Source organism: Epargyreus clarus, unplaced genomic scaffold (assembly GCF_041222505.1).
Source record: "Epargyreus clarus isolate Ecla_fem2 unplaced genomic scaffold, WU_Ecla_fem_2.2 ptg000003l, whole genome shotgun sequence".
Classification (NCBI taxonomy): Eukaryota; Metazoa; Arthropoda; class Insecta; order Lepidoptera; family Hesperiidae; genus Epargyreus; species Epargyreus clarus.
The window spans coordinates 2,491,229-2,504,779 of record NW_027332211.1 but is presented as its reverse complement, the minus strand read 5'-3'; the positions used below and the strand labels follow the sequence as shown (position 1 = coordinate 2,504,779).

At 35.5% G+C, this 13,551-nt stretch overlaps 1 protein-coding gene across 1 annotated transcript in view; it reads left to right on the top strand.

Annotated features, from left to right (window-relative positions):
* The first annotated feature begins 10,157 nt into the window (after window positions 1–10,157).
* The window catches only part of LOC140749945 (17-beta-hydroxysteroid dehydrogenase 13-like), a 42,974-nt gene continuing 39,580 nt past the window's right edge, over window positions 10,158–13,551 (top strand). The window contains exons 1-2 of the mRNA XM_073083211.1: window positions 10,158–10,297; window positions 12,843–12,912. Coding sequence (XP_072939312.1) covers window positions 12,851–12,912 — 62 coding nt within the window. The 5' untranslated portion in view covers window positions 10,158–10,297; window positions 12,843–12,850. The remainder of the gene's footprint in view (window positions 10,298–12,842; window positions 12,913–13,551) is intronic.

The window sequence follows — 13,551 nt, the reverse complement described above, 5'->3', positions numbered from 1 at the left end:
ATATTAAAACCGCAGCGCAGCTGCCATCTTGCGGCTTCAGTTTGATATTTATAACTTCTAGAATCGTCTGTGTCAATCATATTGCGAGTGAGTAGAAGATTTGAAATTCATCATTGTTTTAGTGTTACCTCAAGGAAATGTTTAATTTATTCAATCCTACAAAATACAGTGAGGTTAACGTTATGACTATGACAAGGTTATGAGCGGTAACTGAATTTAGGAGATATTTGCAAAAAGTATGAAGATCTTGCATTTCGAAAATGTGTAGATAACTACTATAATCTTAGTTCTGATGAATCAGCAACACACACGTGAACCCTCATCCTATATCTAGTTGGATTCATATGTCCATGAGCAACAAATATCTATCACCATTTAGATCAGATGGATTGCATATACTTAAATAAAAAAGTACATTACTATCACACGACATAGCATATTATGAGATCAAAACCATTATTACAAAATAATTCGCGAGAATAAAAACATGTTCAGGAAACTGTATACGATGAATCTCTCACCTTCGCACGCTGCAGAGGACCTTTGACTCCAATACAGAGCTGTTATTATAGGTAACTTGTTTTACATTTTGTTACGAGATAGAATTAACATAACAATAGTTGTAATGTCTAGTTTTCCAGTATCTAATATGTAGTTTTTACACATTGATGGTGGTAGAATTTTTGTAGTTCCGAGGCACCACTGCCATACCAACTTCTGTCTAATAACAGCAGTGTCTAGCGCTCCTGTGTTCTGGTTTGAAGGGTGTGGTAAGGGACATATACTTTTTCATGGTATTCTAGCATAGTCGTCAGGGATAGCGGCGCATCTGTTGCCAATCCTAGTTAGGTTAGGTTAGGTTAGGTTAATCTTATCTTATCTTATCTGGGTTTGATTGCAAGTGCCCATGGGCGGCAGAAGCCACTTACCATCAGGTGGACTGCATGCTCTTCTGCTATTCCTATATAAATATAAAGATACAATGTATCACCTTAAGGGATTCTAAGACCTTCTATTCCTATATTTATACCGAATCTTTTAAACCGGATAAGTATTTTTAGAATAACAAACAGACATTAATTTTAATAATTTCTATAGATTGAACTTGTCACAGAACGTAAATAATAACGAAGATTATATGGTAAGGTATGAAGGTATTGTTTCAAGTTGAGACAAAAACAATTTCCTATTGTTATTACTTATTACGTATACTTACCTATAATTATTAATATCTTTTAAAACAAAACGATAATTGTTTCTATAATAGCAGATAAAAAACATTGTGAAATTAATATAAAAGAATAAGCCGACTAATTAAACATATACCTATTATACCTACCTACCTACTCTATGTCACGCCCTAATTTAGACAAATCTAATATTTTATATTGAAAACTCACAGACATGCAGGTTTCCTCACAAAGTTTTTTTACGCCATTATAGCAACTGAAAATCATTTTAATATGATTTGAACCCAGGCCCTCCAGTGCGAAAGGTTGTTTCATTACCCTACGCTCTCACTGCTGTGAACTATTAGCAATTTTATATTTTTGTGAGTATAACACTTTATTATTATAGGCGCTATAACGTACTTTTGCTTGTATGAAAGAGTCAGGCGTTACTTTGTGTCTTATACCTTTGTACCTTCTATATTAAGTTAGAAGTTTAAAGAAGCCCAATGCATAAAAATTAAAAAAGGGTAATACTAGGTACATATTTTTTTGTATTCAACTTGCTGTTGTTTAAGCATTCAAATATGTTTGATCTTTTATTCCATTTTATAATTATTTGCCTTAAGTGCGTGTTTATATTCCACTGCTAGGTACGAGTCTCTCTGTAAATAAGATTGTATTATTATGCTGCTCCAAGGCGGAATATTAAATAATATTTGTAAATTATGTTCGGCTTCTAATAAGGTTTAACAATTGCTATTTAATTATATCAAGGGAGACTAACGGGTTAAGTGCTCTCCGAAGCAAGATATGTTTAAAAAGTAAAATAAAAGTATTAGAATTTCAAAGAAATAACTTGATGAGGTACAAAAAGCTCACATATCACAGAATAAATTTTGAAGGTGGGCGAACCCTTTGTAGTTTTTATGCTTAAATTACACCTGCAACAGAGGCGCTTTGGAAAACAATTTATCAGAGAATCAACGCCTGTAGCAAACATGATAATATCATGCGAAATTAAATATTTAAACATGTATGTACCTACTTAAAAACAATATATAAATAAGGAACGGCTTCACAACAATACATTATTTTAAATCTAGAAGAAAAATACTAGAATATAAAAAGTACCTGTTTACATAATTTTAATCAACTACTCCGACGGCATCACCGCTATATATGTTATAGGCAAACTCCGAAGCTCCGGCGCTCCTAGGTTGGACTGGTCAATCCTCAGGTCAGACTGAATGACTTAGTCAAAGCCCAAACAAATGTAAATTTTCGGCCTTTGACTAAACAATTTTCGTCAAACCTGGGAGAGACTAATTTGGTCAGGCAAACGTCAAAACACAATTTTATTAAATCGGGGTTTGACGAGTCAAACTCCGATATAGGTATGAAGTGTCTTATCTTCGTATATTTGGAAGCATTTTATCATTTAAGCAGCTTTCAAGTCTTAAGAACCGCTTAACTCTGCCAGTTCTGACACCTGATTGGTCAGCTTACGTGATTTTCACTTTTATATTTGAGATGCTTTGAGAGAATGCCGTGTGGCATTAGGCCCACCTTTTGTACGATGTGCAATAAAGTATAAAATAAATAAATAAATGCTTTGGAATATACGGAGGTTAGTTTGTAAGATTAGGTATAAAAAAATAATATTTTTAAAATTTTGATGTTTATTGTTTTAATAATTTAAAAAAACCTAACCTAACCTAACCTAACCTAACCTAACCTAACCTCACTCATCTTCAATTTTACACAATTACACGCCCGCACGCTCAATGAACGAACATGAAATGACAAAACAATCGGTCGGAACACCGCGAGAGACATTATGAACCTGTTTAAACATGTTCAGATCAACGTTTGACCGAGTTTTGCAGTCGCTTCTAGGATTGACTAGGCCAAAACCGAAACAGAATAATTTACTTTCGACGTTTGACTGAAAAGTTAGGAGCTCCTGGGTTTGACTAAAAATACTTCAGGCAAAGGGCGAAATTGAAATGTATTTCGGGGATTGCCTGATGGCTTTGGCCAAACCTAGGATAAACCAGTCCTTCCGCGAAGAGACTGTGTATCGGACTTTGACTATAACATATATATATTTCTATCTTTTAAGCAGTATTAAGCGCTTTTATGTCCTGTACCCTTACCATGAGTTTTTACGTTTTGACAAATATGACTGTTTTGGTATTTGTTTACGAATTGGCCCATACAATTTCCAAGTTCTGATATAATCCGCTAGGGGCGCTGATTGAAGATTGTATGGGCAAGTACGTAAACAAATACCAAAACAGTCATATTTGTCAAAACGTAAAAACACATAGTAAGGGTACTGGTTTGAAGGGGTGGCTGTGAGGGAAACATGTGTACGGTGGACTGGTGCGTGTATGGTTTACATTAGAGATTCATATAACCGCGATTTGATACGGTAGGTACTACAATCTATTCCACTTTGATCACCTGGGTGGCATCACCGGGATAGACAGCTACTACGACTGAAGTCTTCCCGATGAGACCTTCAAGAACTTCACAAAACAAGAATAGGTTTTTTTTCATTTCCCTTGCGAAAATAAGACATGATTTGAGTGCAATGCCCAAGGACAGAGATACCTTAATAAATAATTGACCAAGTCGTTGAACTCGCTCAGTGGATTCCGTATCGCCAATTTATTTTTATTCTTATTTTTAATATTTGCTAATCAATAGTTTAGCATTTGATAAGAAAAAATCCGAAAACTACCGGTTTCTATTATAGGTACGTTGGGGACCACTTTTTATTATAAACATGTTTAGGGGTCCGTAACCAAAGGGTAGAAACGAAACCCTGTACTTTGGTGACTCCTAGTTATTTTTAAGATTTTTTTTAGTATTTGTTGTTACAGCGGCCACCATTATATATATTCTGTCAATTTAAAGGGTCCATCTATTACGGTTCAAGAGATAGAGCCCTGTGACCATAGATTAGTAAAGATTACTCACTTCTAACAAGAAAATGTACCCAGTTTTGAGAATTGAAATAGTTGCGTAAAAAAGTTTTGCCACGTCTCCGTGCTAAAATGTACCTAAAATATTTGATATAATTATTTATTTATTATGTAAATTACGCAGTATTAGTTATTTATCCGTAAATTTTGTCTAAAACTGTTTTTATTTGTCAAGAATTCAAAAAAAGAACTTACTAATAAGCCAATTTTGGCTTCATTAAATTTCAAGGCGGCGAAGTATCTTTACTAATTTATGCCTGTCACAGACAGACAGGCAGACAGACAGGCAGTGTAGTTATAGGGTTTTGTTTTTACAAATTGTGTACCGGTAAAAAATTAAAAAAAAAAAACATATTTACCTGCATTGTAAAGACTGGGTGCGGGAACAGGTTTTCAGGGCTGACCTTGGCAGAGCTGCTTTTTAAAGTGTATCAAATCAAAACTGGTAATTCTTGTCGTTTGCCATACTGGTTGAGATTTCAGCATCTTAACGTAAGTAGGTAGACCTTTATAATTAAATTATGATAAACAACTATGCCGCAATGGTTTTTTACTTTTCTTTCATATCGCATTGCTAGACGGGCCACTTCTTATAACTGTCGAAAGTGTGGAGCAGTGGGGCGGAAAGTTAAAGGATAGGCCCCCAGTGTAAAAAACTGAATCAATTTTACAAAATTGCAAATGTAACTTATTCGCTGACAAATACGTATGATTCCGGCGACCTTTTTTTTAGCTACTGTTTTTGGGGGCACCCCAGGATCGGGGGCCCGAGGTGGACCGCCCTCTCCGCCCCATCCCCCCCCTAGTCCGCTAAAGGATATATTATGATAGGAAGGTTATAGAATCTTCTGTGGTTCAACATCGTACGGACTACTTAATACCTATCTAATACCTATCTAATACTTACCTATCTAAGGCAATCTAACTTACCTACTCCTTAGGGGCAATAACGCACGGCCGGTCTCAGGAATCTTAATTCATCTGGGGTTGGTTTCAGGTGTCCATGGGCGTCAGTTCCCACCCAACCATTCGGAGTCCTGTACCCATTAGGTAATAAGGTAATAGGTCGATAGCATACTCGAGTTGCTGGTTGTAACTGTGAAGAAATTCGTGATATTTCTCCATGCGAGCACGTGACGCAAGGCATGGCGCTGTGGTAAGATGTTATCGCCCATCGCGGTGCATTGACCACCTAGCAAATATGATTTGAGCGTACTGCGCTCGCTAAGCATTGGTGCTTGATTCATTAAAATTTAGTGGAAACGACTAAGCATTCGTGTGACCATCATCACCATTAACAACCCATTACTGTCTCAACACTGCTGGGTACGAGTCTCCTCTCTGAAGGGAAGGATTAGCATATAATCAATTAACATACGATCTTAGATTAAACGCGCGGTGTCCCGTCATATGTGCGGCCCTATCGACGTTGTTCTTAATCAATCTACTAATGTAAGCAATTATGGGTGCAGTCGGAGGTTGGATGGGTTACCTTTAGTGGCCATTTCTGTGCTTCGGAGGAAGTTGAGGCGTAAGTTCCAGTTGTTATTACTAGATAACAGTCGTTAAGCCTTGTCGTAAGCATCAGCACCGCGCTGGCCAAGCGCGTATTGATCGACTCATACCTACATTTTTATTTATATTTTTATTTATACATAATCACATATAAGTTGTAGGCAAACGCACCAATCCACAGAAGCGCGAGTACACCGGCCACACACTCCGACCTTGTACTAGAAAGCTCATGCTTGCCGAATGCCTTCACATTCTCCGGCAAGGTCGCGGCGCTTCGACTGTATCACCAATAGGTGGTATCACCTGGGTTTATGTTCTCGGTTTCTACATGTGCTGCTATACTTGTTTGGAGCAAGTAAACATGCAATCAGTCATGCACACATATACAATCGATTGGAACTAGATTTCTGTTTTTTTACCACGCTTGACTGTATGTATGTAACGGAATCTTTGAACTCCATTTTTAGCCACTTTGAACGGTCCGATTAATATACAATTTTTAACAATGACAATACACGACTTTAATAGCCCAGTAGTAGTTCCAGTCTCCTAACCAGGATCGTCAGTATTAACGAATTTCTTCGTGCGACCTTAGCGTTGTTTTTAGTTTTTAAACTATATTTATTTATTGGTGTAGCAAAAAAGCTTGCAAATTGTTGTGTGAATAGATAATTATTGTCTAATTAATCAGTTTCATTTTCCTTTTATGTGACCGTCGTTAAAAATCTATATAGGTATATTTTATTGAGCTAAGTAGCAAATAAGCTTACGATCAACTGATAATATGCGACCACTACCGTCCTAGGATGTTCCATGACGGTTGTCTGTTTGTAATTACATCTGTAATCAGCTCCAGATAGAATCGAAGTACTACCCCTGAGGATTAAGGAAGATACCACACGAGGGATGGAAGCAGAAAGCTAATACAGAAACGGACGTGTCCGCGACTATAGGTAAAGTTCGTCACAATCGGCTGTCGTTTGTATGTTAACCACCTTAATTGGAGGGTGCCGTGCTTTTCTCTAATACCACAACGTCTCACAATAGCGTCGAGTACCTACCTACTATTTAATTGTGTTCCGTCAATACTCGTATGTCGGGAAGGGCTATTGTGACTAACTTTAGTGTGAATCACGGCAAATACAATTTATTTTGCGAACGATGACCTGTCTTTCTTTCACATCACGATGATTAAACAAAAAATTTAAATGTATTTAATGAAAACATATTTCCGTGGACCACACAGGCAATGTTTGTAAAACCTAACGGTAGGTTTATGGGTAAATATTTGGTTTTTGTTGTTCATAAAGATTTTGGAGACCTTCCTTAAAAAACTTAACGCTTCGTTTTACATTATATACCAATGAAATAAGAGTATCATCGACTCATTAAAATTATGCGCGAAATTTTGTCATTTATTGTACATTGAGAAAATAATAGTTTCTTATTATTTTTTTGTTTGTATAACAAACGATTGCAAGAAATAAAATTCGACACCACTTCAAAGTTACATAGTTCATTCGCACACAACCAGAGTGTAGGCTGCGACCGGACTATCTAGAAAATATTTTGCTAGCGCCAGTCACAGATTAGTAAAGATTCGCCGCCTTGAAATTGAATGAAGCTACAAACGGCTTATTAGTAAGTTCTTTTTTTTGAATTGACAAATAAAAATATTTTTAGAGAAAATTACGAATAAATAACTAAAACTGCGTAATTTACATAATAAATAAATAATTATTTCAAGTATTTTAGGGACATTTTAGCACGGAGACGTGGCAAATCTTTTTTACGCAACTATTTCAATTCTCAAAACTGGTTACATTTTCTCGTTAGGAGTGAGTAATCTTTACTAATCTATGGCGCCAGTTTATATGTCTTCGTAGATACATACTCTATTTATACGTTAGATACATACTCTATTTATGTTCAATATTGATTATTATTTATTTGTGGCATAAGAGTAGATTGAACGTTAAAACTTGTAATTAGTTTTTCTTTTCTATAATACCTAGTGCATATTTATGTTAAATTAAGTAAGCTGTAGGTTTTCCAAGTAAATAAATAAAATAAACTCAAGGAGCTCTTGAGACCTTTGACTTTAATTATACTATTGAGCCTTGCTATTTGTTTTAATCCGAAAGAAGGACACACAAAAATAGTTCTCGTATACGACTGGTGGAGCAAAACACTGCAGTCCATATGATGGTAAGTGGTCATTCACCATGGCCGCTTATTAGCTCCATATAGAAGGTTCTTTCTAAAGCCAATCACAGACTATAAGGTGGCCTTATAAGTCAGACCGAATTGCACGCTAGAAAGACTTCAGGCAGTGGAACTTACTATCCAAGTTACCAAACTGACTGACTTAAAATGACGAAGGATAGCTGTTCTGCGTCAGTCCAACTACAGGAAGTTTTCGACACTTGTCCATAAATAAAAAATACAATTAAAAATAGCCTAATTTGTTAACACGGAAACTTTATTTCCTACTATAATACGTAGTTACTCTTTATATTTACTTTAAGTACTAAATTTTTTATGAATATAGAGAATTAAAGGTGCGATATTAACACGGAAATTGTTGTTCCTACGACTAAAGGTTTGCACTTATATTTCCGGCGAACTTTCTCGTGATATTTAGAGCAACTTGAATTAACGCAAGGTTGGTGTAGGGTTCGGAAAGTAGTATCTTTTATTTATTTTTATTTGGAAAATATATCGTCACCAGAAAGTTTTATATCACGCAAAGGATCTTCTTTGCGTGTTAGACTTGCCTTTCCAGTGACGATATAATACAAAATAACACATATATAGTATCTAAGATTAGGTTACATACTAGTCAAGTTTCCACTAATGTCTTTTTTATTAAATTATTGGTAAGAGTGTAATGGAGCAAGATATGCAGAGAGAAAATATTAAACATTTTAAAATTGCGATACAGTAAGCTGAGTTAAGTAAAAACCCATTAATGTACAATAGGTATGTTATGTTAATAACCAAAACTTCCTTTATCAAGAACACTTTCTACGCTCCTAGGCATATACTGAGATTTTCTTTGTACAAGAGTAAATACAAAAACGTATACACTCAACTAGACCCTAACCTAAATTCATCATTTACATACTGTTTGGCCGGGGACTGAACCCGGAACCCACTGTGGGTCAAATGGATACGGTGACCGCTTCACCACGCGGGTCATCAACGATACATTAAATCATTATTACTTTACAACTATGGTTAAATTTGTCCAGTAGTTTTTATAGTATAATGAACAAAGAAAGAGTGAAAGAGTAGTAGCATTTTTTTTTGTTAACGAGGGGGAAACCTTCAAAAGGTACCCGGTGCCGTGGGAGCGACACGGGGTTATGTGGAATTCTTACCGTACTAAAAGCCCCCCGGTAACCGTCCTCGACGGTGTTGAGGACTTCGGGATTTCCCAAGGAACCGGAGTTCTCTATGTATCTTACCCCGTCGGGCTCTATCCTGGTGAGCATAAAACTCGCTAAACGATCTAGTGTGTACGACGGTATGCCGTAGTCCTATTCTGGTCTACAGGGACCCAAACAATAATAGACAAGGCTGCTCGATCGAGTGAGCCGAGCCGAATTTATCTGCATATTATAAATTATAAGTTGCTGATGCGGTGAAATGAAAACATCGTGAAAATACCTGAAACCCAGCGTGTAACACTGTTGTTATAAGGCAGAATTACCGACGAACCACAGAGGGTACTAGCACCGTCACCTTTTCAAGGGGTAACAATGCTAGCACAAACTCTACGTTGCCTCGTATCACGTAACTTGACGTAGAAATCACATAAAAAGACAACAAGAACTACGGTGCTCTACTAGACATACCTAAAGACTAGGGTTGTCACCCATACTGTGTTTTTCAAACTGCACTATACATAAAATAGAAATAATGACAGTAGTGGAACCCTTTATGGTTCGACTCCGGATGTACTATCGCCAAACCTATTTTTGTCTCTGTATTAACATTGCAGGGTGTATAAGAGAGACATGTTTATTTAAGGCGTTCCAACTTAATCCTCAGATCCTAAGGTAGGAATGTAATCTTATCTAGGTTTATGTCCATGGACGGCAGTAGCCACTTACCATCAGATGAAATTGATTGATATATTGGATGGATACATGGATATAGTATTTGTTGTTATAGCGGCCACCGTTACTGTAAAAATTTCAAATATGTATTTTATTTATTAAAGTTCACGAGATACAGCCCCGTGCCTTTTTTACCCTTGCGTACGGCACCTTAAAAAAACAAAACTAATAAAGTACGAAAAGTATTATATTTTCAGCGGCAATAATAATAAGTCAAGCACTTGACAAGGTCTTTAGAGAATATGTGCTATATTTTTGCAAAGTTTTTTTTTGTATGGAATATATTTTTTCTTAAAGAAAGGGTGGTAGCCCTATATAAGATGCTTCCTGAACGCATCGCGAACGCCACATACAGATCAGTTATTCGCGGCGTCCGGTTGCAAGTAGACGCGTACGCGGAGTTTTGCAACGTGCGAAATAAATAAACATTCCTTTCCCGCCAATTACTGACAGTTGACGTTGTGTTTTTTTAAACAACTTGTTTAATCGTTCAGACGTAAGTATATCTTTTATTATTCCAAGATTAATGTTATTATTTTGACACAATGATACGTTTAATGGGCGTTGAATAGGCTGGTTCATTAAACCACAATAAACTTCGACCTTGCTAATGTCCACAATGATTATATTATTCTACATACTTTTGATATAAAGACCAACGAAATTTTGAGCAAAATGTATATAATGAACGGAATTTATCGTGTGTGTAGGTTATTAACTTCAACAATACAATTGCGAGCTATTTACATTACATTATTGTTAATTTTAAATTAATGTCAAGTATATACGCCGAAACGAGCTTCAAATTTTATACTAAACTTTGCAAACTTTTCTGCATTGAAACTCTACATATCTGTGGCTGTAATCAAAAGTATGAATTAAACCTATATTTAGAATGATATCTTTAGCATTATTCATTGACATTTAACTGTTTTTCGGAAGTTAGATTTAGCCTTAGACCAGGATTTAGCAACCACACGCTTGTCAAAATGTAAATCGCCGATGTTAAAAGTATTTAAATTACAGAGTTACTTTATCACTGTTGGCCATTCAGGTGATCGCGAATCTGTAGAACTAAATTCTAAATAATCGAGTCTCTACTGTACTCGTACATAGAAAACTAGGGTTTACCCGCGATTCCGCTCGTGATCAGTTGGCATTAATTGTTTTTATCTATGAATCCTTCGGGAACAATACTTTTTATAATAATATATTTATAGATTAATAATACATTTTATTTATGATAAAGGATAAAAGCTATGTCCTTTTCAAGATCCCTGACATCGTGTGGAAAATTTCACGACAATTGGTTTGGTAGCTAAGCGTAGCGAACAAACATACTCACTTTAGCATTTATAATACTTAGGAAATCTGACATAGTATCTAGTAATACCAAATAAGCAATTGATACAATCATCCTATAATAAATAGTCATTGTTAAGACACTAAGTGCTCTACTTAGTGTCTTAAGTTCATTAGTACTTCACTTCACATTATTAATTACTCTATAATTATCACTAAGATGAGTTAATAACTATAATAGATCTCTTTGGTATGAAATCCTCTTCGAATATAGAGTTCAAACCCAATTTTTTTTAAATTATGTGTATTTTATAAATTAATCCTCACCCATTTTACTGGTGAATAAAAACATCGTAAGAAAATCTACAGAAGAACTTAGCATCATATTTTCGAAGATGTTTTATAATGCCAAAGTAGCAAACGAGCATGGATACCAGATGATAAATGGTCACTGCCACCTATGATCATTTGTAATCAACTCCAGATAACATCAGTGTCTGCATTGCTACCCTTGAGGGATGCCTGGGATAAGGGAGACACCTTACGAGATCCTTCGAAACAGCAGCAATACATTGCTCATATACAGGAATAAAAAGGATTCTACTACCCTTCTACCCAGGTGTGTAAAGTATACGCAATTGATATTTTCAATGTGGGAGAAGTCACGTGCTTAGAAATGTGGGAGTAATAGGTTGATTATAAATAATTTACTTGTGTGAGCTATTATTTAGTTATTATTCAGTAATTTATTAACTAAATGGTAACTAAGTAACTTTACTTAGCAATTAAGTAATAATTATATGCACATAAGAAATATAATTTTAAATATCATTGTAGCTTTAATATATTAGATTTAGTTTTTGTAATTTCTAGAATAGTTCGTAAAAACTCCCAAAAATGAATTAATTATTTATAATTATACAAATATACATCAAATTTTCATCAAATTTTATATACATATGCAGTAGGTCTGAGAATCGGCTACTATCTTTTTTTTATACCCCTGAGTGATAGGGGTTGTTCGCCCTTAACATTTTTTTTATTTATATGGCAACACAACGTATGCCGGGTCTGCTAGTATAAGTATATAAGTTTGTGTGTGCGCGACTTTCACAAAACCTACTAATCCAATTTGGATGGGATTATTTGTAAGGATATTTTAATAAGATACCATAAGTTGTAATAGATCGGACATTTTTTTTTTTATATTTGAACCTGACGATAAAGCAGACGTGCTACCTGATGAAAAGTAGTTAACGTCGCCTATGGACATTTGCAACACCAGAGGAGTCGCCAATGCATCGCCGGCTTTGAAGGAGAGCTCTTTTTGCACCTTTTGAGGAATGAGGAATGAAGGAATGAGGAAGCTCATTCCACATCTTACATGTCCGTGGCAAAAACGTCCGTGCAAACCGAACCGTGGAGGACCGCCACGAGTCCAGTTGGTGTGGATGGAACTTCATCCTTCGGCGAGTGGTGCGATGGAGGAATGGTGACGTAGGCACAAAGTTTTATCCACGTGTGAGGTATTACTTATTGGTAGTAACTTGTTGTAAATTATATGACAAACGTCAGTTAATCAGAGATCGTATTAAGGTGAAGTAGAATAAGTTTTTAAATTAAAACGTTATAATATATTTAATCTCTTAAGATACTTACTTATACGCATATTTTATCACAATTCTAATCTTTATTTGCTGTAAAGTACAATTTAAATACTTGTTGTTTTTTGCTTTCAGATTTTAAGATGGCGACCATAGGATCCATCAAAAACGGCAATGCGCAGAACTTGATGTCAAAGGCGCCGTGGTATGTTATTTTCTTGTTATTTAAAAATAATTGGCCAAGTGCCAGTCGAACTCGCACAATGAGGGTTCCGTACTATTATTTTTTAATGTTTAGTATTAATTGTTACTATAGCAGTTGTATACTCGTATATGCAGCGACACATAAGATACCTATACTACCTTCCGAAAATGGTGTATGACGATAACGACAACGACAAATTTAAAATGTATATATACATATACATAATACTAAGGTTAAGGAAATATAGCCTTGTGATAGCCACACAGACAGCGGAGGCTTAGTAATAGGGACCCGTTTTTATCCTTTGGGTACGGATCCCTGAAACAAGTTACCTACTGGATTATATCGTAAAAAGTAATCGGTAACCACACACTTAATTTGTATGCACTGTAATTATTATATTCAGGTACTTATTAATTACACTGCAGTTAAAGTTTACAAATAAAATGCAACTAAAAATGGTTTTTGTCGGGCGGAAAATACCACAATCATTAGTATTCAGTTAATTACACTAAAAATTAACTATCTTTGTTTGTAATTGTTTGTATATTGTTCGAATGAAGTAGTTTTTGGTAAAGTATTATAGCTACGTTAAATGAAACATTATATAAATATACTTAATACTTGCATTTAATTTAT